The following is a 23,891-nucleotide window of genomic DNA, read 5'->3' as shown; positions in this document are numbered from 1 at the left end:
TTCGAGCCCTGGTCTGGGAGGATCCCACATGCCGTGGAGCAACTGAGCCTGTGCGCCACAACTACTGAGCCTGCGCTCTAGAGCCCATGAGCCACAACTACTGAAGCCCGCATGCCTAGAGCCTGTGCTATGCAACAAGAGAAGCCACCACAATGAGAAGCCCGTGCACCACAATGAAGAGTAGCCCCCGCTCACCGCAACTATAGAAAGCCTGTGCGCAGCAGCGAAGACCCAATGAAGCCAAAAATAAATAAATAAAATAAATAAATGTATATTTTAAAAAAACACCCCAGAAAACAAGCGTTGGTGAGTATGTGGAGAAATTGGAACTCTTGTGCATTCTTAGTGGGAATGTAAAATGGTACAGCTGCTGTGGAAAACAGAATGATGGTTCCTCAAAAAATTAAACATAGAAATACCATTTAATCCAGCAATTCTATTTCTGGGTATATAGCAAAAAGAATTGAAAGCAGGGCCTCAGACAGATACTTGTCCACCCACATTCTCAGCAGCATGGTTCACAATAGCCAAAAGATGAAAACAACCCAAATCAGGGTCCATCAATGGACGAATAAACAAAATGTGTTCTATACATACACTGAATTATTGTTTGTCCATAAAAAGGGATGAAATTCTGATACATTCTGCAACATGGATGTACATTGAAGATATTTTAATGGAAATAAGCCAGATACAAAAGGACAGATATTGTATAATTCCATTTATATGAGATACCTAGAATAGGCAAATCCACAGAGACATAAAGTAGATTAGAGGTTAACAGGGGCTAGGGTAGGGGGAATGGAGAGTTATCGTTTAGTGGATACACAGATTCAGTTGGGGATCATGAAAAACATCTGGAGATGGACAGTGGTGATGGTTGTACAGCAATGTGAATATACTTAATGCCAATGAACTGTACACTTTATAATGGTTAAAATGGTCAATCTTACGTTATATATATTTTACCACAATTAAAAAAATTTTTTAAATAAAAACACATTAGTGAGCATCATAGAAGGCCCTCTCCCTGTAATGCCATTCCACCCAGCCCTTATTTTCAATGGAAACTAGTACTTATTTGAGGGGCCCAATCCCAAAGACACCACTTCAGCCTTTTGGGACCCCTCTGCTCTTTTATATACCTACATACTTAACTTAAGAACATGTTTGGGCAACTTCCCTGGTGGCCCAGTGGTCAGGACTCTGTGCTTCCAATGCAGGGGCTGCGGGTTTGATCCCCGGATGGGGAACTAGGATCCCACATGCCACACAGTACTGCCAAAGAACAAACAAACAAACAAAAAAACATGTTTCATTTCATGTTCAGAAAATCCAAAGTGGGGAAAACAAATTAGGGGTTCCTTTTCTAAAATAAAATAAGAAGTTAGCAATTGCTGGTCCTAGTTCAGTAGCTAAGTGGTATCCGGGTTGGCATCTTTGCCGGACACTACCAGGCACTGTATTCGCTACAGAAAGAACGGGGAAAGGCAGTAGGCTGTGCCCCTCCTTCTTATCACAAAACCGGATTTCTCAGAAACCCAACCTTCCCCCCCACCCCGCCCCCATCCCTGCCAGACTTCCCCTACGTCTCTGCCAGACCTGATCTCATCATCACCCTTGGCTGCCAGGGAGGCTGGGAAAGTCAACACTTAAGCCTTTCCATCCTTGCAGACAGCCAGGGGAAGAGAGTTAGGGAAGGATGTCCCGCCCATGGAAGCACACCCACTTGGCCACAGCCCCCCCTTTCCCAGCCACCATCATTCCTACTATGACTGTAGCCTCTGGGTCTGTCCCACACCCCCTCACCTGCCCCAAGTGCGTGCCTGACACAGGCCTGCCAGTAGCCGACCTCAGCGGAGAGGCTGCCCAGCTTCATGTCTGAGTAGGAGTATCAGGCAGGTGGGTTCCAATTCCAGCCCCCGGCTCCCTGGCTATGTGACCCTGTGCAACTATAAATCTTTCTGTAAAACGGAGATCATAGTACCTGCCTCACAGGGCTATGGTAAGACTCAATAAGATAATGCTCTTGAGACACTTCGCACATTACATGCCCCGCCCGCCCCCCGAAAAGTGCTCATCTATTCATTCAACAAATACAGGCTGAACTGGGAGTCTCCATGTGCCAGGCACTGTGGTAAGGGAACTAGACTAGCTTCCCGCACATCCTCTGAGGGCAGACTTATCCAATCCAGTCCAATTGGATGTTTGACAAATGTCTGAACGGCAGGGACAAAAGTGAAGTAATGGGTAATTAGATGGGCAGTTCAGCTGACCTGCATATGCAGAGGGCCAGCACACATAAATGTCAGGGCTGAGTCACGCTGCCTCAGAGTGAATCCTAGTTGTTACTCACTAGCCGTGTGACCTCTCAGTGCCTCAGTTTCCTCATCTTCAAAGGGTTATTGGAGGATTAGCTGAATTTGTATGTGTCAAGAATTTAGAACAGTGTCAGGTCCATAGCAAGGGCTTTTATGTGTTATCCATAACTATTATCTACTTTGTTGCGGAGACAAGACTGGGACTTGGGAAACAGATGCAGAGTGAACCAGCAGAACAGCATGTGCTAAAGAGACTGAATCCCGGCGCTGGTGGGAGTGGAGAGGAAGCGTCATGGGGAAGGGCCACTAGGGCTCGCTTAGGAATTCCAAGCGATGTGGATTGGTGGAGATGTGGAAAAGAGCCCCCACGAAGTGCGGGACGGCACGAGAAATCCTTGGTGGGTAGGGAGGAGTGTGGATGACGAGAGGCAGTGAGGACAACAGAGACCAGGGAGTGTTGGGTGCAGGCTGGCAAGGCTGTTGGCCCCGTGCGGAGGGCCTCAGACAGCCAGTCTGCTTCCCTGACCCTAACTCTAAGCCCTCCCCCGCTGTCCTGGATCCCAGTGCCCGGCCCTGTCCTCGGACCTGCGGCAGAGTAACCGCTCCCCTTGGGCGGTGCAACCATCGTCCTCAGCCCTCCCACCGTCCACCGCAGAGGCGGGCACCCAGCGGGGTCCTGGGGTGGTGCAAGGGGCGCCAACTCTCGGGAAGGCGCAGCGACCTCAGGGACAGGCCTCCGGGAAAGGCCGGGTCGGGGCGTCACGGCGCACACGCGTGCACACCAGTCCCTAAACTGCAACCCCGCCCCGCGTTTCCCTTGGAATCGGGGGCGTGACCCCGCGCACGCGCAGAGCTCAGGGGCGGGGCGCGCGTCAATGAACGGGGCGGGGCGCGGCTGTGGGCGCGCCCGGGGGGGGTGATTAGCATGTGGAGCGCGCTGTCATTGGCGGGATGCAGCATGGGAGGGGCGAAGCTCGCGGAGTGGCGGGAGGCGGCGCGCGGCGGCGGGCGGTCCCCGCGATGATGAGCATGGTGGAACACGCGGTGACTGGCGGGATGCCTCTGTGGGCGGGGCAAGGCGCGCGGATTGGCGGGAGATGGCGCGCGGCTGTGGGCGGGGACGCGGCGTGCGGCGAGGTGAGTGGGGTGTCGCTTCCCCGGGCCGCGTGGATGCTTTGGGGGGCTGGCTCTTTGGGTGTCCTCGCGTGGCGGCGGGTTAAGAGGCATCTCGTGAGGGAGGTCTGAGCAGGCTCTCTGCTGTATCCCCCAAGACGGCCCCAGGGTGCGGGCCGGGGCCGTGGCCTGGGGATTCAGGCCACGGGACTCCTTCGAGACTGCGGCCAGAGCGCTGCCCCCGCTCTGCACTTTGGGGCAGAAAGTTGATTCAGATACCGTCCCAGCCCAGAGCTGTTCTATAGGGACAGAATTCAAGCCACCTAATAGCTGTGCTAAAAAGGCGGGAGGAAGAAATCGGTTTTAGTGCCACGTCTTTTTTAACCCATCCCATGCAAACTATTATCGTCCCTGTACGCATGTAAAGAAATGACTGAGCTGCTCCACGCACTGATCTTGGAACCTGCTGTGGATCTGACGTCTACAGTACGTCTCAGTGGGGCTCCGGGCTGCTTCTGGAAAGTGGGCTCAGGTGCTGATACCTCTGCTCTCCTGGAGCTTTTATTCTAGTCAGAGGAGGCAGTCAATAAACTTAAAATGTATTGTTTGTTGGAAGGTAAATGCCATGGAAAACAATAAACACTGGAGGAGAAGAAGTGCCGGGGGAGGGTTGCAGGTGGAGAAGGTGAGGTTTGAGCAGACTTGAGGGACCTGAGGGAGAAGAGCAGGTCTCCTGGTGGGGGGGACAGGAGGGCAGGACCAGTGGGACAGATCTCATAGGCCACTGTAGGGACTTGGGGTTTTATTCCGTGAAATGGGGAACCTTTGGAGCGTTTCGAGCAGAGAAGTGACTGATTTATGTTTTGTTTTATTTATATTTTTAATCATAGGCTAATTATTTTATGGTAGGCTTGTGTAATAATAAGGCTGGCCTCATGCCTTGAGATGGGGCAGGTGCCAGGGAGCTGGATGGAGGCAGATGAGGAATTCCATGTGGGGCATGGAATTTGAGACCTTTGATAATTGTCCAGGTTGAGGTGTGGAGCAGGCAGTGGACACTTGAGATGGGTTTGGAGAGCTCCAGGTGGGAGAAGCATTTCCTAGCTTTCCTCATCTCCCTTTTTGCAGGTTACAGGGTGAGACACTGGTATCCAACACAGTCGAGTTCCAGGTGCCGTTCTGGCCGAAGTCTGGTGTGCACTACAAGTCTCCCCCACCCTCAGTGCCCTGTGGGTGCAGTGGAGGTTGCAGGGATTGCAGGACTGCGTTTGTGTTCTTTCAGGGACCACCTCCTCCCTGTCCCAGCCACAGCGGTCTGGACACATCAAGCGCGGACATGTTTTCTGAGCAGGCTGCCCAGAGGGCCCACACTCTGCTGTCCCCACCATCAGCCAGCAACGCTACCTTTGCCCGGGTGCCCGTGGTGACTTACACCAACTCCTCGCAGCCCTTCCGGCTGGGGGAGCGCAGCTTTAGCCGGCAGTATGCCCACATTTATGCCACCCGCCTCATCCAGATGAGGCCCTTCCTGGTGAGCCGGGCCCAGCAGCGCTGGGGTAAGTAATGAGTTTGGGGAAGTGCTTCTGGGTTTGTTGGGCACGAATCTCCAGACCCTTAGGGTCGTCTGTCTTTCCTAATCAAGTGGCCCAGGCAGTGCAGGCCTTTTTCTTTTTTTTCCCCATTTCTTCCTTGGTGATCTTTCCTGCTTTAAGTTATTCGTGATGAAGCAGGACCCCCACCACCTTCAACTTTTGGGTGATGCCCCATCACCCCATTGTTACTATTTATAAGAGTGGCTTTCTGGGACTTCCCTGGTGGTCCAGTGGTTCAGACTCCTCGCTTCCAATGCAGGGGGCATGGGTTCGATCCCTGGTTGGGGAACTGCGATCCCACGTGCCTCACGGTGCAAACAGACAAACAAACAAAATTCCAAAACAAAAAGGGTGGCTTTCCACGTAGTTTTCAATTCATCTGTTATGTCTTTAAACTGAAATTTTGTGGGTGAGACCGTGCCTTTTTCATTTTTATTGCCTGCCCCCCCGCCCAGCACCAGGCTTGCTGGGTCTCAGCCCAGGTTGCACATTGGAACCACTGGGAAAGCTTTGGGAAGCACTGGCTCCCAGGCCTATCCAAAAAGTGTTATTCACCTTTTCTCTGCCACATTAACAAGGGTCTCCTTCCTCTGGCTCCCAATGCCTTTCGCTCACTTTCCTTGAAGTCCTCGAGGACACCCTCCTCGAGCCTAAGGTCAATGTCATCTTTTAGATTCTTTACAGCAGCATCTGCTGTGGTACCAGGTTTCTCTTCTTCTTCTTCTTTTTTTTTTAATTAATTTTTGTTGGAGTACAGTTGCTTTACAATGTTGTGTTAGTTTCTACTGTACAGCAAAGTGAATCAGCTACACGTATATACGTATCCGCGCCAGGTTTCTCTTCTAACAAAGCTGCCCAGGGACAGAAAGCAGCCATTTTATTCTGTTCACAGAGTGGGGCCCACGATGAATGGGGCCTTTGCTGGGTGATTGACAGTAGGCAGCATCGTTCACTCACTACGTGGCTTCTCTGCGTGGCCAGGCTTCCTCCCCAGAGCTCAGTCCATCTCAGAATTCATCCCTCTCCACTCACAAGTTTCCTGAACACCTCAAGCTCTTTCTTACCTTTGGCTCTCCCTGCGCCTGGCACGCTCTGTCCCCGGCACACTCTGTCCCCAGGCTTCCTTCACAACCTCAACTTAAACATCCTGTGCTTCGAGAGGCCTCCTGGGCCAGCAGGGCCTTCTCCGCATCTACTGCCTTCACTCCTGCCTGTTCGCAGCACTTGTCCCAGCGGCAGATCCCGCGTTTCCTGCTCTTGCCTCTCCCTCTGCGCCGGAAGCTCAGCGAGGGCAAGGATGGGCCTTCGGGTTCACTCTGGGTGCTGGCGCATGGCCTGGCGCCCACACTCCGCCCAGATGGACAGATGTCCCGCCCTCAGCACAGGGCTGTGTGGTTCTACCTGGTGCTCACACATGCACACTGGATCTCAGCTGGGTAGCCTCGGGCATGTTCCTTAATCTCTCTGTGCCTCAGTTTCCTCAGCCAGGTGGTGGGGTAATAATATCTCCAATGGCGTGTTGTCGGGGGTGGAAGAATTCCAAGCGCAGGGCTTGGCATGGCCACCTGGGGCTGAGTGAGGGCTTGGTGGACATTGTGGCTTTGGCATCTGTTGTCTCTGTTGGCGTCTGGCATTTCTATCCAGTGCTGGCGCCCTCATCTTATTTTGAATTACTCCCCTTCGCTCCCTAGGGCGTGGATCTGTGGGATGTTCCTGGTTATTCCGGGGCAGGAGGGACATGTGCTGGAGTCACCGGGCTAAGGAAAGGGCTGGTCCCGAGTCCACATTATCCCATCACCTCCTGTTAGCGTTTTCTCCAGGCTTGGGGTCTGTACTAACAAACCCTCAGGCCTTCTGGGACTTGGCTCCTCGCTCCTGCCCAGCCGAGTGACCCCTGCATACCACCCCTCTCCCAAGCCTGTCTTCCTGCCCGTCCCTAATGCTTCCTGTGTGTTGTTCTCTGGGATCCCAGGCCCTCTGGTGACTCCACAGGGAGCAGGATGGGGTGGGTGGGGATATGAAGTTTGAATTTGGGGTATGTCTGTTTTCAGATGACGAGGCATTTGTGGGGCGGATGAAAGAATCCAAACTCTCAAAGGAAACTGTAATATTGTTAGGGCAGGGCTGTGCTGAGACTTGGCATACCTCTTTCTAAGGATCAGCGTTACAATTTAGGTATAAGTGAAGAAACTCTGCATTAGCTTCCCGTGGCCATTGAAATAAACAACAAAGCCACAAACTGAGTGCCTTCAAACAACAGAAATTGATTCTCTCCCAGTTCTGGAGGCCAGGGGTCCGAAAGCCAGGTGTCGGCAGTGCCGCGCTCCCTCCCGTCCTTCCTTGCCTCTTCAGCTTCTGGTGGTTGCCCCGGCACAGCTGGGCCCGCGGCTGCATCCCTCCCGTCTCTGCCCCGTCTTCACGTCGCCTTCTCTGCATGTCTGCCTCTCCTGCGAGGACACTTGGCATCCAGAGCCCAGGCACATTCAGAGTCCCTCTGTGCCCCTGGGGCCAAGTGATCCTTTAGGTCTAAGGGGTCCTTGCATTTGACGTTCTCTCCCTCCTAGTGGAGGCCAGGGCCCCAGGGCCGCAGTGCTCCGTGGCTGTGAGGGGGTGGAGGGGGGCTCGTCTCTGAGCTCATACCCCTCATGCCGCAGGCAACGGAGTCCTAGTTAAGAAGCTGTGTGAGCTGCAGCCTGGGGAGAAGTGCTGTGTGGTAGGGACCCTCTTCAAGGCCATGCTGCTCCAGCCCTCCATCCTGCGGGAGGTCAGCGAAGAGGTGAGGCCCGCACGGGCTGCCCCCAGAATACTTCCCCGGGGGCACTGATGGGGCCACGTGCCTTGGATCCTGGGAATCAGGGCTGGGCCTCTGCCCATGGGGGAGGGGGCTGCAGGGCCATCTCACTGATGTGGCACCGGAGCCATAGTGGGCTCTGGCCCCATGACCACTCCCATCTTTGAATTCCAGCACAACCTGCTCCCCCAGCCTCCTCGGAGCAAATACATCCACGCAGACGATGAACTGATCTTGGAAGATGAATTGCAGCGTATCAAACTGGCGGGCACCATCGACGTGGCAAAGCTGGTCACAGGTGGGGAGTGGGGAGCGGGTGGCCCGCACCTCTGGGTGCTGGCGAGCACCTGCATTATTCTTTCAGCCGTGGGTTTGGGTTCAGGTGGTGGGTGAGACCCAGGTAGGGGTCAGTTCTTCCCACCTCCGCCCGAAGGCACTTGACTCCAGGAAGCAGATGCCCAGTCCTGAGTCCTCAGTGAGAATTCACCAGCAGAGGAGAGCTGGCTGGTTTTGTCATTTGGGTGCCTGGAAGCGGGTGGTAGCCCCTCGGGCCCCCCTCCTGGGCCTGACCCTGCTGCTCCCCAGGGACGGTCCTGGCTGTGCTGGGCTCTGCAGGAGACAACGGGAAGTTCCTGGTGGAGGACCACTGCTTTGCAGGGCTTGCTCCTCAGAAGCCCACACGCCCCCTCGACACGGACAGGTGAGGAGCAGGGGCCCGGGTCTGGCCAGTGGTCCAGGGGAGTCACATTCGCTGGCCCCTGCTCCCCTGTGATGGTGACAGAGCCCCACCAGGAGCTCCACACGGCCCTCCTGGGGGACCCCCTGCTTTCCCAGCACCCAGGAAGACCCCGACTTCTCCGGCAGGTTTGTGCTGCTGGTGTCCGGCCTGGGCCTGGGTGGAGGCGGGGGCGAGAGCCTGCTGGGCACCCAGCTGCTGGTGGACGTGGTGACGGGGCAGCTTGGGGATGAAGGGGAGCAGTGCAGCGCCGCCCACGTCTCCCGGGTCATCCTCGCCGGCAACCTCCTCAGCCACAACACCCAGAGCAGGGATTCCATCAATAAGGTATGGCACCCCCCTGCCTGCATTCAAGCCCCTTCTTCCCCATGGAGGGTCGGGCACGGGGTCTCGCAGGTCTAGTGACCCAGGAATCTCCTGTGCCTGGGGGCCCGGCCTTGTCCTCAGGCCCTGCTTTCTGAGGGCGGTGGTGGGGGCCTGAGGCCCAGAACTCTTACTGTCCCCCTGCGGGTGGGGCTTTGCTCTGCTCTCAGCCCTCCTGGAGGGGGCACTGGGTATCCCTTTGATCGAAGCCTCCCTTGGGGCCTGACAGCCTGTGTATGGGCTTCTACTCCCAGGCCAAGTACTTAACCAAGAAGACCCAGGCAGCCAGCGTGGAGGCTGTCAAGATGCTGGACGAGATCCTCCTGCAGCTGAGCGTGAGTGAGCTGGGGGCAGGCCAGGGCTCGGGATCGGGGTCTCTGGCACTGCAGTTGGGCACTGGAAGGTGGGCTCCAGCGGGGTGCGTATGGAGGGAGCTGGGCCCTGCGAGCTCCCCTGCCCCTGTGCCCTCCAGGCCTCCGTGCCCGTGGATGTGATGCCAGGCGAATTTGACCCAACAAACTACACGCTCCCCCAGCAGCCCCTGCACCCCTGCATGTTCCCACTGGCCACTGCCTACTCCACGCTCCAGCTGGTCACCAACCCCTACCAGGCCACCATCGACGGAGTCAGGTAGCCACACTCCAGGCTGACCCCTGGCCTTTTGCCTCGGTGGCACCAGGAGGGGAGGGTTGGGCCCAGGGCTGTGGAGGGCTCACCTGGAGTCGGGCTCGGGACTCCCTGTGAGGGTGCCAGGTGATCTCTGGGCCGGCAGCCGTGGGAGGAGTGCAGACGGTGGCCCCCCGGGGTGGGGTCAGCCGAGCCTTGCCTTGCAGATTCCTGGGGACGTCGGGACAGAACGTGAGTGACATCTTCCGGTACAGCAGCATGGAGGACCACTTGGAGATCCTGGAGTGGACCCTGCAAGTCCGTCACATCAGCCCTACAGCCCCTGACACCCTAGGTACTGGGACTCAGACACGTGGTGTGGAGCAAAGGGCCGGGGAAGGCCAAAGGGGCTCCTATCATGCTCGGAGGGTTCCCAGCCTGGATTTGCACCCAGCAGCCTAGCCGTGACCTGTCTTAAGGAAAAGCCCCAAAGCTTGACGTTTGTTTTGGGAGCTACTCTGGAATCTTACGTCTGTTCGTGGCCAAGGCCCTGCTTAGGGCGGAAGGCCATGGGAGCATATTGGGAGCTAGGGCCGGTCAGAGCACTGCACCCTGCCCCGGTGCCCATCCAGAAGGGCGAAGGCGGCAGCAGCAGAGCACACTGCCCTGCCTCTGGGGCCACGTGGCAATGTCTGGAGATGTTTTTGTTGTGACAGCTGCAGGGCTGCTACAGGGTCACGTGTGTGAGATGGCACCCCACATCCTACACGGGACAGCCCTACCCCAAATGTGTAGGTGTCCCCCGTGCTGAGGCTGAGAAGCCCCACTCTCAGCTGTAGGTCCTCTTTCTCCAGGTTGTTACCCTTTCTATAAAACCGACCCGTTCATCTTTCTGGAGTGCCCTCATGTCTACTTTTGTGGCAACACCCTCAGCTTTGGCTCCAAAATCATCCGAGGTAAGTTTTGTCTGCTGGGGGTCCCAGGCCTGGGCTGACGCGAGTGACACGCTCTCAGCTGGGGCCAAGGCTCAGAGAAAGCCTGTGTTGGAGTGTCCAGGCGCCCACGGGTGGACAGCCCAGGCTCTGCAGGGACTGAAACTGTCCCCACCAGAGCTCATTCTGGTCAGTGTGGCTTTAGCCTTGGACCTTTAAGGTGTCCTTGGCCCTTTTCGTTTCTGGTCTCAAGGAGCCTCTGTGGTCCACGCTCCCATGGTGCTGATGGGGGCGCTCCTGTTTACTTCTGGTGACTTCCCTTTGAGACAGGCCTCACCCAGAACCTAAGGTGCGCTCCCACGTGGCTGCTTTGCAGGCCCCGAGGACCAGACAGTGTTGCTGGTGGCTGTTCCGGACTTCAGTGCCACACAGACCGCCTGCCTTGTGAACCTGCGCAGCCTGGCATGCCAGCCCATCAGCTTCTCAGGCTTCGGGGCAGAGGAGGAGGACCTGGGAGGCCTGGATCTGGGCCCCTGACTCACAAAGGCGGCCTTGTCCAGAGAGGCCCCGGCTATTCCTTCCCCGTGGCGTCAGCACCATGGCAGCTTTTGCTTTGTAAATAAACCGTGAGTGTTTACTGGTGTTGAGCTGGGCAGAGCTGGTGGTGGGCCAGGGCACTCCTGTGGAGGGAGCCTCCCTCCTCCTCCCCTCTCCCAGCTGGTCAGGATGGCAAGCGGTCAGTGACACATCTGCCGTGAGCTTGGTTTATTGGTGTGGCCTGAGCAGATAGTTGAGACGTCTGCCCCCCCTCCCCTGGACTCGCTCAAGCTGCCCCACCCCGGCCCTGCAGCAGAGCGGCAGGTGGAGCAGACGCCTGACACAGACCCTGGCTCCTAGGTCTCCATCACATTCATGCCCCCTCCTGGCAGGGTCCACACCGGGGGTCTTTCTGTTTGCTGATGGCCGCTGAGCAGGCCAAGGCAATGTGACTACTGGTGCAAGCTCGCGCGTTGGCAGACCTGTTCTCAGAAGTCCCCAAAGTTCACTGTGTAGGTCTCAACTGTGGTGAAGGGGATCTCCTGGCCCGTGACCATCTCTCTCTCCTCCTCCTCCCCCTCCTCGGGCTCCAGCTCTGTCCCAAACTCCGTCACCACCTCCGTGTAGGTCTCGGTCTCTGACTCCTCCCAGTCAGCTGTGGTCTCGGGTGGAAAGTGCCAGGGCCCCAGGGTAGAACTCGGGGCGGCGGAGGGGGCGAAGGAGGGGGTGGGGAGCAGTGTCGGGGGGGTGGGGGGCGACGTGGGGACGGTGGAGGGGCTGGTGGTGGCGTTCAGGCGCCGGAGTCGCATCTGTTCGCGCATGCGCAGCCGGTACTGCAGGCGGCGGCGTTGCATGCGCCGCTGCTGGGGGGTCATGGGGCGCGACGGGTCGATGCGCGGGATGGGCCGGTTCCCGTTCATGGCCATGATCTCCCGGATGCGCTTCCAGTTGGAGCGAGCCAAGATGAAGTTGCACTGGGTGGCCCCGATGTCGTAATCCACGTTGCAGGTCTTGGAGCTCGGGGTGTAGCCCTCCGCGTGGGCCGTCACGCGGTACTCCCCGGGGTTCAGGATGCGCCAGTAATCGCCACCACTTGCTGCAGAGGGAGGACGGGTTCGGCTGCCTAGGAGTACCCCCTCCCAGGCTCCAGTCCTCCTGTCCGAGATCCCCCTACCCCTCCCTCTGTCTGGGGGGCTCCAGAGGAGCAGGGACGTGCTGGGCAGGCCAGGCTTGCCTTGCCAACGGCACGTACAGATTCAGTGCCCCACCTCGGGAAGCGGAGCGGCGTAGAGGTATGCACTTGTGTACCTGTCTTCACTCCATGGTTAATGCCGCTCACGGAGATGGTGGCGTTGGCGATAGGGATGCCCTGCTCGTCCGTCACAACCCCCTTGATGCCGCGGTGAACCTGCAGGGGAGGCCGGCCGGGTGTCCACACGGAGAGCCCACTGGGCCTGCTGCTGCCCGGCCCCGTGCACGGGGTCCCCTCGCCCTTCACCACCCTCTCCCCAAATGCTGCCCCGCTCCTCCACCTGCCCCCCGGCAGCCCCCACACCTGCTCCATGAAGGTGAGCAGAGCTTCCTTGTTGTTCTCCCACTCTCGGGGCAGCTCACTCTCGTGCGGGAACTTGTCGCAGCCCAGGTAGATGGAGAGCTCCAGGCAGTTGGTGTGCAGGTAACTGAAGTCGTTGACAGCTGGGCAGGGCAGACACAGAGCCGCAGTCACCCCTGCCCACACCAGATGCCCCACCGCCGAACCTCCCAGGCTGACTCACTCCCAGAGCGGGGTTTCCACTTGGCCCCGTTGACGATGCCCATGCCGCCAGTGTAGTCCTGTGCTTGGCACCCTCCCCGGTAGGGCTCGGTCATGGTGAGGTGGGTAGAGGCGAAGGAGATGGCCAGCCAGCGGAAGATGGCATGGTCTGGGGTCTCTTGGGCCTCAGATGCCTCTTCCTCGTCCTCTCCCCGGGCGGCTGCCATGGCCGCGGCCAGCAGCTGCTCCTGGCTGGGCGTGCGGGCCATGTCATAGGGGTAGGACACGAGCCGCTCACCGCCGTTCAGGTTCGCTCCCAGCACGAAGGGGTTCTTCTCCATCCAGGCAATGATGGCCCGGACCTCCGTGGACACCTAGGGTGGCCAGTATGTGAGGTGTGGGCCACAGCCTCCATCACCCTCCATGTAGACCCCATACTGGTACTCACGCCCCCTCAGTCCCTCCAAGGCCCTGCAGTCTCAGCGCCCGGGCTGGGTAACCCACAGCCCACCCCCAGGTCCCGAGCTCCAGGACCCCAGGGTCTGGGCTGCTCCCGCAGGCCCTGCTGGCCAGGCTGCAGCCTCACCGTGGCGTCTGGAGACAGGTAGCGTTCAGGGATGGGCAGGTTGTTGTTGGGGACCCGGTAGGGGACCCATTTCCTCTCCTCAGCTCCCCAGAGCACAGAGTTGAGATCCGGGAAGTCCTCATAGATGTCAAAGCCCTCCTCGGTCCACAGTCCCAGCGCCCAGTTCCCAAACTCTGAGCCCTGGGGGAGCCGGTGGGGGTCAGCATCAGCAGCCCACCCCCCCAGCCCTGCCCCACCCTGGCCCCGCCCTGACCCCCTTCCCTCCACCCACCATCTGCGCTGCCACCTCGTAGCCGTCAGGGTTCAGCGAGGGCACCAGGTGGATGCGCGTGTCATGCACCAGGCTGCGCACGCGCGGGTTCCCGTCTCGGTACTCGCGGCACAGGTACTGCATTAGTAGCAGCAGCAACTCTCGGCCTAGCACCTCGTTGCCATGGATACCAGCTGTGTAGCGGAACTCAGGCTCCCCTGCAAGGGCAGGAGCCTCAGCAACCAACCAGCCTCCCGAGGCCTGAGGCCCAGGGGATCTGAGGAAGGACCCAAACCGGCCTCATCCCCAGGGTGGGTGAGGATGGCTGAGGACTGTAGGGCCCAGCAAGGGGCTCCAAAGACAGGTGGGAGGTGGTGAGCTGGAAACATCAACGGCGCAGACCCAGCTGCAGTGCCAGGGCCTTGCCTCTATAATCTGTTGGTCGTGGGGAGGGCCAGGCCTCCAGGGAGTTGTCGGGGCCCTCACCCAACTCGTGATCCCCGGGGTTGTCCGAGATCTCCATGGCGTAGATCTTGAGCCCACGCGAGCTCTTCCCTAGGCTGTATGTGCGGGTGATAGTGGGGCACTGCTCGTTCACCACCTTCATCAGCTGGGTGCCAGAGAAGACACAGAGTTACGCAGCCCACCTACTCCCGCCACCCCCAGCCCACCCTCAGTGACCACACCTCTCCCACGGCCTGGGTCTGCTCTATGGGGAGGCTCCCCTGTTAGCCCTGAGCCCAGTCCCTGGGCTCAGGACAAACACCCCAACCTGGCGCATGTCCTTGTAGCTGTGGTGCCGGAAGTCCAGGTCGTCGGTGGTCACCACCTCGTTCTGTGCGTAGTAGCTGTGGACAGCTGCAGAGGGTGGGCAAGCAGGGCCTTGAGCTGGCCACCTGCCAGCCCACCGTGGGTTGCCCCAGCTGCCCATCCATGCCCCTGCCAGCCCCTTGCACTCACGGGACACGGGGCACCCCAGCACCTCCAGGCGCATGCATAGGCTGCCGTTCCAGGTGAGTGGGTAGATGCGGATGAAACGGGCCACCACCGGCTCTGGGAGCTCGCTGAGCACGGGTGTGTCCTTGTCCACGTTCCCATGGAAGGTCTGGGAAGAGGCAGGCCTCAGAGCAGCCCCCAACCCCAGCCGGGAGCCCACCTGTGGTTCAGACGAGGGACATATAGAGCCGAGGGCTCAGGTGCCCACCATTTCCTCGTAGCCGTTGGTGTACATCACCCATGTCTGGCTGTCATTGCTGAAGCCCACGAAGAAGGAGGTCACGAAGTCGTCACTGGGGAGCAGATGGTGGTCAGGGTAAGGCTGCTCTCCCCGCCCCAGGTCCAGGCCCTCAGGCGGCCTGAGCCCCCTCTTCTGGGCCCAAGAACCTAAGAGCTAGCAGGTGTATGGCGTTGGCCCGCATGTCGGGAGAGGCTGCTATGCCCACTGCGTGGCTGTGGGCGATTGGTTTGCTTATCTGGACCCAGGGAACCGACCGGCCATAACCGAGGAGTGGCGGGTGGTGGGGGGGGGGGACCCTGGAGGGCCCACTGGAAGGTTCTGAACGGGACTCAGAGCTGTGCCTGGAGCCACCTGCCTCCACCAAGTGCCTGTGAGCCTGGCGGACTTACTGGATGCTGGAGTCGCGGCCCTGGGTGATGACGCCCGTGAACTTGGTGGTCCTTCTGGTGTCCACCTCGATCCACTGGGTCTGAGAGTCGTCCTCGGCACACCACGCCCCGTCGTAGTAGTCGTCCTCAGTGTCGCCGGCCTGTCGGGGACAGCAGGGGGGGCTGAGCAGGCAGGGAACCCCTACCCAGCTGGGAGATGGGCCCGTCCCGACACCCACCTGCATGTTGAGCCGGCCACGCTGTGCCCCCAGGCCGTGGCGCAGCATGGAGGAGGCCCGGATCTGGTTGTCCTCGATGCGGTGCGACTCCATCCCGATGGGGGGGCACTCTGGGGATATGGCACCCCAGGCTGGTGGCCCCCTGGCTCCGTCCCTCCCTCCACCGAACTCAGAACGGAGGAGCCCAGCGCCCACTTCCCCTCACATCAGGGGGCACCAGTCAGGGCAGCTGTGCCCCAGCCTGTGCTTCCCCACCCTGAGCCTCAGCTTCCCCCTCTGGAGAATGGGCTGATGATGCCAGGCTCCAAGGGGCCGTGGGGCTCACATGAAATCACAGGGACAGCCACCCCAGGGCCTGGCCAGTCCCAGGCATTGTCTGCATCGGGGCCATCTGCACACCTGCCTTGTGCCCCGAGCTCTGTCCCCTGGGGTCAGGCCCAGGACAGAGACACTCCAGGGCCTCTCCCTTTCGCGTCACAGGGCTTTAAGAGCAGGAAGGGGCTCTGGAGGCCTGGAGTGCCAACAGGAAATCCGCGTTTGGGACCAATGTGTGGCCTTAGGTGGGTCACGTGCCCCATCACCGTCACCTTGCGGCCCTGGCACGGCCCCAGAGCCGTCACACCCGCCCTACAGCCTCCATACACGCCCACGGCACCCCCGCCGCTCGCAGCCCTTACGCCCACTCCCAGCCCCCCACACCTGTCCCGCTGCCCCAAGCCCCCCAGTCCCCATACCCCCAGTGCCTCACTGATTTTCTCTGCGGGAGCCCACTCCTCCTCCAGCTCCTCACCCTTCTGGGGCCCTGGGGGCAAAAAAGGCAGGGAGGAGGTGCTGAGGGCCCCAGAGCAGCCGGGGGCCTGGCTGACCTCTCACGGGGATCCAGGTTGTGCGGGCCCAGCCCCCAGAGACACACCTCTGTGGTCCTTGCCCTTCTCCACAGTCCACTTGTCATCCGTCTCCTCCTCCTTGGGCCTGCTGCCCTCCTTTTTGGGTTTCTCTGGAGGGTGGAAGGTGGGAAGGGCCTGTCGGCTCAGCCCCGGGCTAAGGGGGGCTTCAGGGGTCAGGTGGGGAGGGGGTCAGGCCTGCCCGGGGGGCTGGGCCGGGGGTGGGGGCCAGCTCCCCGGTTCCACTCACTCAGCTCCTCCTTCTCCTCATCTGTTTCCAGGCCAGGGTCAGGCTTCTGGGGCCTGGGAGGCCGGAAGTAATAGTCCACTGTGGGGAGGGAGAGCCCTGATGAGATGGCCCACCACAAGCCGGGGCTCCTAGGTCCACAGGAGCCCCGTGGGCCAGACCGCGCACGGGGCGCGCAAGGAGAGGAGGTGAGATCAGGGTGGGCCTTAAAGAGTCCAGATGGGCTGAGACGAGGAGGGAGGGTCCTGCTGGAGGGGGAGGCTGCTTGGGCACAGGTGGGGTGAGCGAGACCCCGGGGAAGTCACCAGCCTGGCCCCCCAACAGGGCGCGGCCCGGAGAAAGGTGGGGAAAGGCTGGGCAGGGAGTGGGGCATGGACATCGGACATGCCCTGAAGGACGACTGGCACCTGTGGCAGGAACGGGGGTCTGGAGGGCTGAGCTGGGGCCAAGGGGTTGATGGGCACCGAGGCCAGGAGGAGGGGAATGGGGTCCAAAGGGACCGGGAGCAGGAGGGAGAGGAAGGCGGCATGGGAGTCCCGAGGGGCGAGGGGCGAGAGGTGGCCAGGACCGGAGCTCAGGAGGGCCCGAAAGTGAAGCCCACTGGGGCTCAGGAAGAAGAGGCCAGAAGAGAGGGCAATGGGGGGGAAGAGCGAAGTCGGGAGCCAGGAAGACCCAGCCTGAGGGGGGAAATCAGATGAGGGCGGCCAGGTAACTGCCACCAAGCTGGAGGTACAGGCAGCCCGACCTTGGAATGCAGAGGGCAGGGGCCCTAGGCACTCACTGTCGTCGTAGTCGGGGATCACGTAGCCTTCCCCATAGTTGGGTGGCAGCGGCTTCGGAGGCGGCTCTGTGGAGGTGGGAGGCAGGGGTGAGCCAGAGCCCCCTCGCCTGGCACCCCGCCCCCCAAGTCTGCCCGCATCCTACCGATCCTCTCCTCCGGGGCCTCGAACCCCGGCCCGGGCGGCTCAGCCTTCTCCTCAGGGCGCTCAGGCCAGAGCTTTTCCGGCCTTCTCCTGCTGGGGGGCGGCCTGGGCTGCTTCTGGCGCCGGATGTACTCAACTGGGGGAGAGGGGGGCGCTCTGAGCCGGGCCGAGGCCAGGGAGGGTGGGGCCAGGGGAGGAGTCCAGGTGGGGAGGCGGGGCCAGGGGCGGGGCCCAGGTGGGGAGGCGGGGCCAGCGCGGCCTCCCCGAGGGCAGGGCCCTACTCACAGTCCTCGTAGTCCTCCCGCTCTATCTGGTCGTTGTAGTCCAGCGTGGGCTGCTCCGTCTCCTCCTCCGGCTCTGAGGGAAAGCGCTTGTGGCCGCCTCATTGAAGATGCTCCCCGCCGCCGCCACCCAGGCCCACCCTGCAAACCCAGCAAGCCAGGGCGGTTGGTACCCTGAGGCCAGGTGGCTGGCGCCCACTCACCAGGCTGGCGCTCCACGTCGGTCTCTCCTGCTGGACCCTGCCAGGGGTCTGGGAGGGGCCCGTCTGCAACACAAACCCCAGGAGCAGGTGGACGGGAGGCCTGCCCTGACCATGGGCTGCACAGCGAGCCTCCACGAGACCTGGGCCCTGCCGACGCCCCCTGAACAGCTCACTCCCGGGAGGCCTGGGCTGCTTCAGCCCTCAGCACCCTGCTGGCGCTCCCAGGGGGCCAGAGAGCTGGGCGGCTTTCTGGGGAGCCCGGGCCCTGCTGTCTGGGAGGACCTGCCGCAAAGCTGCCCCAGCAGGCGGGCAACCTGCAGGCTTGGAGCCCAGCGACACTGTGGGCAGGTGGCTCTGGATGGGGCCCAGGGGACAGATCCCAGGACGGTGGAGGGCAAGCCCCCCCAACGAGGCTGCCAAGCACTCCCTCCCCAGGGGAGGGGCGGCACCGAGGGAGGGACAACAACGAGGCCGCAGCGCCCACCCGGTCTGGGGGCTCTGAGGGTCTGCAAGAGGCAGGGCCTCAGGGACCCGCCCTCAGCCCCCTCTTCCTGCAGCCCAGCAGGTCAGAGCCCCACAGTCTCAGAAGAGCCAGCACACACCTCCCTCCTGGGGCAGCTCCTCGAGGCTGGGGCTGGTGAGTGGGGGCAGTGGCCACTTCGGGCTTTCGGAGGGGGTTGGGATGGGGGCCTTCTTCCCAGCCAGAGGCTTCTTGGTGGCCTTGGGTGGCTTCTCCTTGGGTTTCTTGGTGGCCTTGGGTGGCTTCTCCTTGGGCTTCTTGGTGGCCTTGGGTGGCTTCTCTTTGGGCTTCTTGGTGGCCTTGGGTGGCTTCTCCTTGGGCGGCTTCTCCTTGGGCTTCTTGGGTGGCCTGGAGGATGCCTCCGGGGGCTGCTTGGTCGCCTTGGGGCCTTTGTCCTTCTTTCCTTTCTTCCCTTTGTCTTTGGCTTTTCCTGGAGGTGCTGTTCAAGATGCAGACTCAGGTAAAATCAATGAAGAACCCCCTCTATGCCCCATGTGCCCCCCCCCACCCCGCAGGGTGCCTACAACCTGGGCAGAGGGGCTGCTGTTAGTCCTGCATTTCCCAGATGGGGGAAACTGAGAGGTTAAGCCACTTGCAGTCATGGCAGAGCTGGGAGTGGCTTTCTGTCACCACCACACCTTGGCCTGGGTGGCTCAGCTTCCCAGGGGGTAGGCCCTCGTCCTCCCATCTACCGAAACCTCCAGAGGAGCATCTCACAATCCACTCTTTCACCGTACGGCCCCTTGGCCAGTCAGGGCCCACTATTCTGTGCTGGGCACAGAAGGGGCAGAGAGGTGACTAAGCCATCCAGGCCTGGGGAGAGTGCCCCGTCTAAGGGGGAGGCAGTCTCATCCCTGCCAACTGCCACACAAAGTAAAGGGCATGGGCCCGGGGCCTCTCTGAAGCTAGAAAAGCTTCAAAGAAAAGGGACACTCATGGGCTATCCCCTATCCAGGGGTAAGGAGTCTGGGGTGGGTTGGAAGCCATAACCATAGGGGGTCCTGAGGCCACACAGAGGACAGAGGGATGGGTGGGCACTGCAGCTGCTCGCCCATCTCGGAGTCTGGGGGAGGGAGGAAGCAGGGGCAGGACCTAGGGCTGCCTGTAGGAATCCTCCAGGCCCCTGAGCAAATCCTGTTGAAAATGTAATGGAGTGGGGGCCACATGACCGAAATACTGGAAAATCTACAAAACGCAGACAGTCAGGAGAAACAGAGCTGCCACAGCAGCGTGCAAGAGGCCAGGACACCAATCTCGACCGGAATGGCGGGGGAGGCTGAGATGGGTCCCAGGGAGGAGCCAGGAAAGATCCAGAGCAGGATGAAGGGGAGGGGCTGCTGACCTCAGGAATGATGGATGGTGCCCTGGAGTCTCCTGGGAGAGAGATCAGCAAGACCCTTGCCCACCGTCCGGAAGGTCACAATAAACAGCTAAGATTTATTGACAACTGATTATATAAGAGGCACTAGGCTAAATGCTTTGGGGATGCATCACCTCGTTTAATTTTCACAGTAACCCAGGACTACTGCCCAGTGCTCCTGGAAGCCTTGTGGAGACGAGGGTCTTCTGCAACGCCCTCCCCCGGCTCTGTGCTCCTGGAGTAGGAGGCCAGGCAGCAGGGTGCTGGGGGTCCTTCCCAGGGAAGGCTGGAGGCTGGGACTCTGGCAGTGGTGTGGGCATGGCCAGTGTGTGCCACAATCAGACTGAGTGGCCCCATTAGAACGGCAGGGCCGTTCCCGTTCAAACTGACCTGGGCAGGGGGCAGCAAAGTCCCCAGTTAGTTCATGTCTAGTCCCTCTGGGGGTTTGGGGCTGTGCGTGACGGATTGGGAGGACCCAGTTCCACTGGGCAGTGGACCTGCTGGATGCGTCTCCAAACCCAAAGGGCTCCAAGCCAGCAATGACCTCTGCCTGGCACAGTGTCCCGCCAGATATCTGGGCTCTCTTGTGCCTTACAGAGCCATTCCTCAGGCTGGGCAGGCTGGACCTCGGCCAGACACCACCGAGGCCCGCCATCCTCGCCTGAGGTGCAGGGCTCCCCGAGGCCCCCCATCACACCGAGGGCCACCCCTACCCGGTGCTCTTACCCTCTGAGGCCACCCCCGGACGCACCCCCGGCTTGCCCCCTGTCTGGGCTTTGCGGACGGGAAGGGTGGGTTCAGGGGGTGGTGGGGCCTCCACGTCGTCCTCCCGGGGCTCGGACTCCAGCTCTGACAGGAAGCCCTCGAGGAACTCCTCGATCTCGTCGTCGGTCAGCACAGTCTGCGGGCGCCCCCCGGGGCACAGTGCCAGCAGCGCCAGGAGGCAGCCGAGCAAGGGCGCCCCGCGCAGGACCGCCATGGTCGCGGCCCGCACGGGGGGCGGGGGGGGCCCTCCGGGGAGGGGCGGAGGGGGGCCCTCCGGGGAGGGGCGGGCGGGGGCTCCGGGGAGGGGTGGGGGGGGGTGCTCCGGGGTGGGTAGGGGACTCCGGGGTGGGGCGCTGAGGGCTCCGGGACGGGCAGTGGCTCAGGGGTCGGTGTGGGCTCAGGGATGGTCTGGGGGTTCCGAGGCGGTGGCGGCGGCTGGGAGCTCAGGTCCCGCGTGGCGCGCTCCCGCGCGCGGACCGCCTTCTCCAAAGCGCCAGTGGCGGCCGGGGCGGGGGTGCTGGGGCTTCCGGAGCCGGCTCCCCCCACCCCCGGGGAAGGAGGAGGAAGAGGAGGAGGAGCCGGGCGTGGACGGAGGGGCTGCGGGGGGAGCCGAGCAGTCCCGGCGCCGCGCGCGCCTGGCACTTCCCGGAGTGGGAACTGCGGGCTGTGTCCCGGGCCGGGGCCCGCGCCTTGGAAGGAAGGCCGCAGGGAGGGAGCGTCGGAGGGGATGCGAGGTCCAGAGGGTGCGGGTCGGAGCGCTCCGACGCCCCTGCCCCGCGCCGTCTGCGACACCGCCCCCAAGCCGGACGGGAACTGGAGGCGAGATGCCCCAGAACCGGCTGGAGGTGAGCGGGACCCCTGATGGCAGAGCCAAGCCACGAACTCAGGCCTCGGGGACCCTCCCCATCTCGGGACCCGCAGAAGTGTCCCCACCTATCCTTTCCTCTCTCTGGAGCCTTGGCCTGGCAGCTCTGCGAACTGTCACCAGCCTTCATTCAGACATCCAGCTAACCTCCCAGGTCCATGAGAGCCGGGCCCTGTGCTGGTCCCCCTGGGAGGGACCACACTTTGGGAATTCACTCTCTAGTGAGGGGGACAGGTGCAAAACCGCCCCTCAAGGCAGGCTAACTGCTCTGCTGGGGGTATGAGCCCCCATGTAAGATTGCCCCTCCCCTCCCAAGGTACTGACATACTAGGTCAAGTTTGGAGGTGGGGTCAGAGATGGAGCAGGGAGGGACGAGATGCCTTTCAAGTTGTATTAAACTGTATGGGTCATTCATAGGAATGGACTGTCAGGGGTGTGGAGGGACTCAGCACTCACACAGCAATTTCCATACAAGCTCTGGGGGTTCTTGTCCTCCCCCACACTCCCAGCAACAGAGGGAGGGATCCCAGATGAAGAGCCCTGCACGGAGGTGGGAGGCAGCGGCTGGCTTATGTGGCCCCCTTCTAGCAGATGGTACAGCCTCAGGTGAAGCCAGGTCAGATCAAGGGAACATTTTAGGGGCGGTGCGTGTGAGCCCCGCTCCGCGTGGAAGATGTAGGGGCCACAAAGCCATAGGAGATCAGACACTACCCCTGAGGACATGGGCCAGCTGGCAAGAGAGGATGGGTACCTTCAACCCAACGAACCTGGGTGCTGGGACCTACCACAGGAACAGTTCACTCACCACCCAAATAGGAGCCACAGATGTTTGCGGTCGGTTCCCCTCCCCTACGGTTTCTTTTACTATTTCCCCGCAACGAACATTTCTTCACCTCTAGGGATACACTGCTTTCCAAACAGCTGAGATCCCAACCAGGACAAACAGACGTTCCTCTCCTTCCTCTTACCAGAACCCAGTTTTTTTAAAACTGTGTTTACTGTAGCTCCAGCTACCATATGGACCAGCTGCAACCGGGGCATGTAGATTGGGTAGTCAGAGGATCCCAGGCTCGATTAGTAATGTCTGCCATGGGTGTTGGCTTAGGGAGTTATGCCATGTGTACCTGGTGTTTCCTTAAGTCTTCCCCAAGGGCAAATGTTGGCTGGCCCCAAATGGGCATGACACCTAAGGCCAGAGCTCCCAGAACGTTCCTCCTTGATGGGCTGAGGAAGCAAGAAAAAGCACATCTGGAGCCCATGGGTCAAGTTTAGCAGCAGTCAGCCCTGAGCCAACGTTGTCTGAGGGTTTGGCCCAGTTGGGAAAACCCGGGAGAGCCTGAGATGATGAACAAGCAGCAGCCAGGGAGCGTCGTGGGAGCTGCTGGCTCAGCCCGGGACTGGGGACAGGACCCAGGGGGCTCTGCCTTCTCTCACCACTTTCTTTCAAGGCCCTTCCTTCGCTGTTCACTGGCTCAGTTGTTTGTACTTAGAAAGGCAGTGGGACTATGTCAAGAGCTGGTCCCTACAGTCAAATCCCAGCTCCGCCCCCCTGGCCATCTGATCACAGCAAGTAACCTCACCGCTCCCCGCGGCCTCACTGCCGCACACCAAACAGGGACTTTGCACGTGCTGTGCCGAGCGCAATTTCCGCACTCTCAACCCAGCAGCTCCCAGTTCTTGTCACTTCCCTTAGGAGACCAAGACCCACCTGGGCTCTCGGAGCACGACCCCCCCACCCCCCCACCCCCCAGTTGGGCCTCCTTGTCCCTGCGCTGTCTCGCCCTGCCGTGTGTACCCAGGCTGGTCCTGGCAGCAGTTGGACGAAGAAAGCTCTTACCCATAAATGTCCTCTGCGAGCCTCTGAATCATCGCTCTTGAAACTTTTGTCTTGGAATTTGTTCTGTTGCCCCCAGTTGAGTGTGTCAAATAGGGAGGCCCAAGGCTGGGGGGTGGGCGGTGGCGGCTATAGAACGTCACTTCCCTGGGAACAGCTCCCGAGTTCAGCTGGCTCACACATGGATCAGATTTGGGCTCCACATCCTCTGCCAGGGAAAATAGAAGCCCTCAGAACATTAGAAAGAAATAGAAAGAGCCTTCTCCTCAGTCACAGTGAGTCACCAACAGAAACATGAGCAAAGGCCTTGTGGGGAGCTGGGCCTGGGGTGGGGTGGGCAGGGAGTTGGGGGCCCCCCCCCAAGAGTCTGGGCAGGTGGAGGGGGGCAGTGCCTGTTCTCTTTGCTGGGCCAGTATCTTCCCTCGGTGGGCAGGGCTGGCATTCCGCTTAGCTTTGACCTGCACTCTGGAAATCCCGCAGACCTAGGCCCGTCAGGACCTGTCATCTAAACCAAACTCCCCAAGGGCAACAGCCCAGGCCGGGAAGAGGCAGGCCAAGAGGTGGGAAGCTTGCAGCCTCCTGTGG

At 60.5% G+C, this 23,891-nt stretch overlaps 2 protein-coding genes across 3 annotated transcripts; one reads left to right on the top strand and one right to left on the bottom strand.

The window, feature by feature from the left end:
• Positions 1 to 3,356: 3,356 nt before the first annotated feature.
• On the top strand, positions 3,357 to 11,096 carry POLD2 (DNA polymerase delta 2, accessory subunit). Of its 2 annotated transcripts, none has more exons than XM_059934228.1 (11): positions 3,357 to 3,458; positions 4,717 to 4,990; positions 7,681 to 7,802; positions 7,992 to 8,115; positions 8,403 to 8,517; positions 8,682 to 8,880; positions 9,171 to 9,251; positions 9,389 to 9,546; positions 9,750 to 9,877; positions 10,377 to 10,478; positions 10,831 to 11,096. In XM_059934228.1, the coding sequence occupies exons 1-11, from the start codon at positions 3,378 to 3,380 to the stop codon at positions 10,989 to 10,991; spliced, it is 1,545 nt and encodes a 514-aa protein (XP_059790211.1). In that variant the 5' UTR covers positions 3,357 to 3,377; the 3' UTR covers positions 10,992 to 11,096. The 2 variants fall into 2 exon arrangements, with proteins under 2 accessions (XP_059790211.1, XP_059790212.1); XM_059934229.1 differs by lacking the exon at positions 3,357 to 3,458 and adding an exon at positions 4,605 to 4,627.
• On the bottom strand, positions 11,061 to 23,412 carry AEBP1 (AE binding protein 1). Its single transcript, XM_059934227.1, has 23 exons — positions 23,310 to 23,412; positions 22,597 to 22,696; positions 20,569 to 22,012; positions 18,565 to 18,921; positions 17,963 to 18,025; positions 17,764 to 17,835; positions 17,480 to 17,614; positions 17,337 to 17,402; positions 16,559 to 16,636; positions 16,338 to 16,421; positions 16,173 to 16,226; positions 15,425 to 15,534; positions 15,207 to 15,346; positions 14,785 to 14,869; positions 14,541 to 14,685; positions 14,353 to 14,438; positions 14,067 to 14,190; positions 13,602 to 13,798; positions 13,331 to 13,510; positions 12,767 to 13,118; positions 12,547 to 12,686; positions 12,300 to 12,399; positions 11,061 to 12,087 (listed from the first exon to the last, which is right to left on the bottom strand). Exons 3-23 carry the CDS (start codon positions 20,819 to 20,821, stop codon positions 11,480 to 11,482), a joined length of 3,429 nt encoding a protein of 1,142 aa, XP_059790210.1. The 5' UTR covers positions 20,822 to 22,012; positions 22,597 to 22,696; positions 23,310 to 23,412; the 3' UTR covers positions 11,061 to 11,479.
• Between the last annotated feature and the right edge of the window lie 479 nt (positions 23,413 to 23,891).

The sequence above is a fragment of the Balaenoptera ricei genome, chromosome 9, assembly GCF_028023285.1.
Source record: "Balaenoptera ricei isolate mBalRic1 chromosome 9, mBalRic1.hap2, whole genome shotgun sequence".
In the NCBI taxonomy this organism is placed as follows: Eukaryota; Metazoa; Chordata; class Mammalia; order Artiodactyla; family Balaenopteridae; genus Balaenoptera; species Balaenoptera ricei.
The sequence above is the reverse complement of the archived record's forward strand: the minus strand, read 5'-3'. Positions and strand labels throughout refer to the sequence as shown.

Excerpts from the sequence above, each read along its gene's own strand:
- POLD2 (XM_059934228.1), top strand. The coding sequence starts at position 3,378 with ATGCCTCTGTGGGCGGGGCAAGGCGCGCGGATTGGCGGGAGATGGCGC. Across the intron at positions 3,459-4,716 it reads GGGACGCGGCGTGCGGCGAG|GGACCACCTCCTCCCTGTCC; the intron begins GTGAGTGGGGTG and ends GTGTTCTTTCAG. Across the intron at positions 8,518-8,681 it reads CGCCCCCTCGACACGGACAG|GTTTGTGCTGCTGGTGTCCG; the intron begins GTGAGGAGCAGG and ends CTTCTCCGGCAG.
- AEBP1 (XM_059934227.1), bottom strand. The coding sequence starts at position 20,821 with ATGGCGGTCCTGCGCGGGGCGCCCTTGCTCGGCTGCCTCCTGGCGCTG. Across the intron at positions 16,637-17,336 it reads GATCCCCGACTACGACGACA|TGGACTATTACTTCCGGCCT; the intron begins GTGAGTGCCTAG and ends CCCTCCCCACAG. Across the intron at positions 14,191-14,352 it reads GCTACAAGGACATGCGCCAG|CTGATGAAGGTGGTGAACGA; the intron begins GTTGGGGTGTTT and ends TCTGGCACCCAG.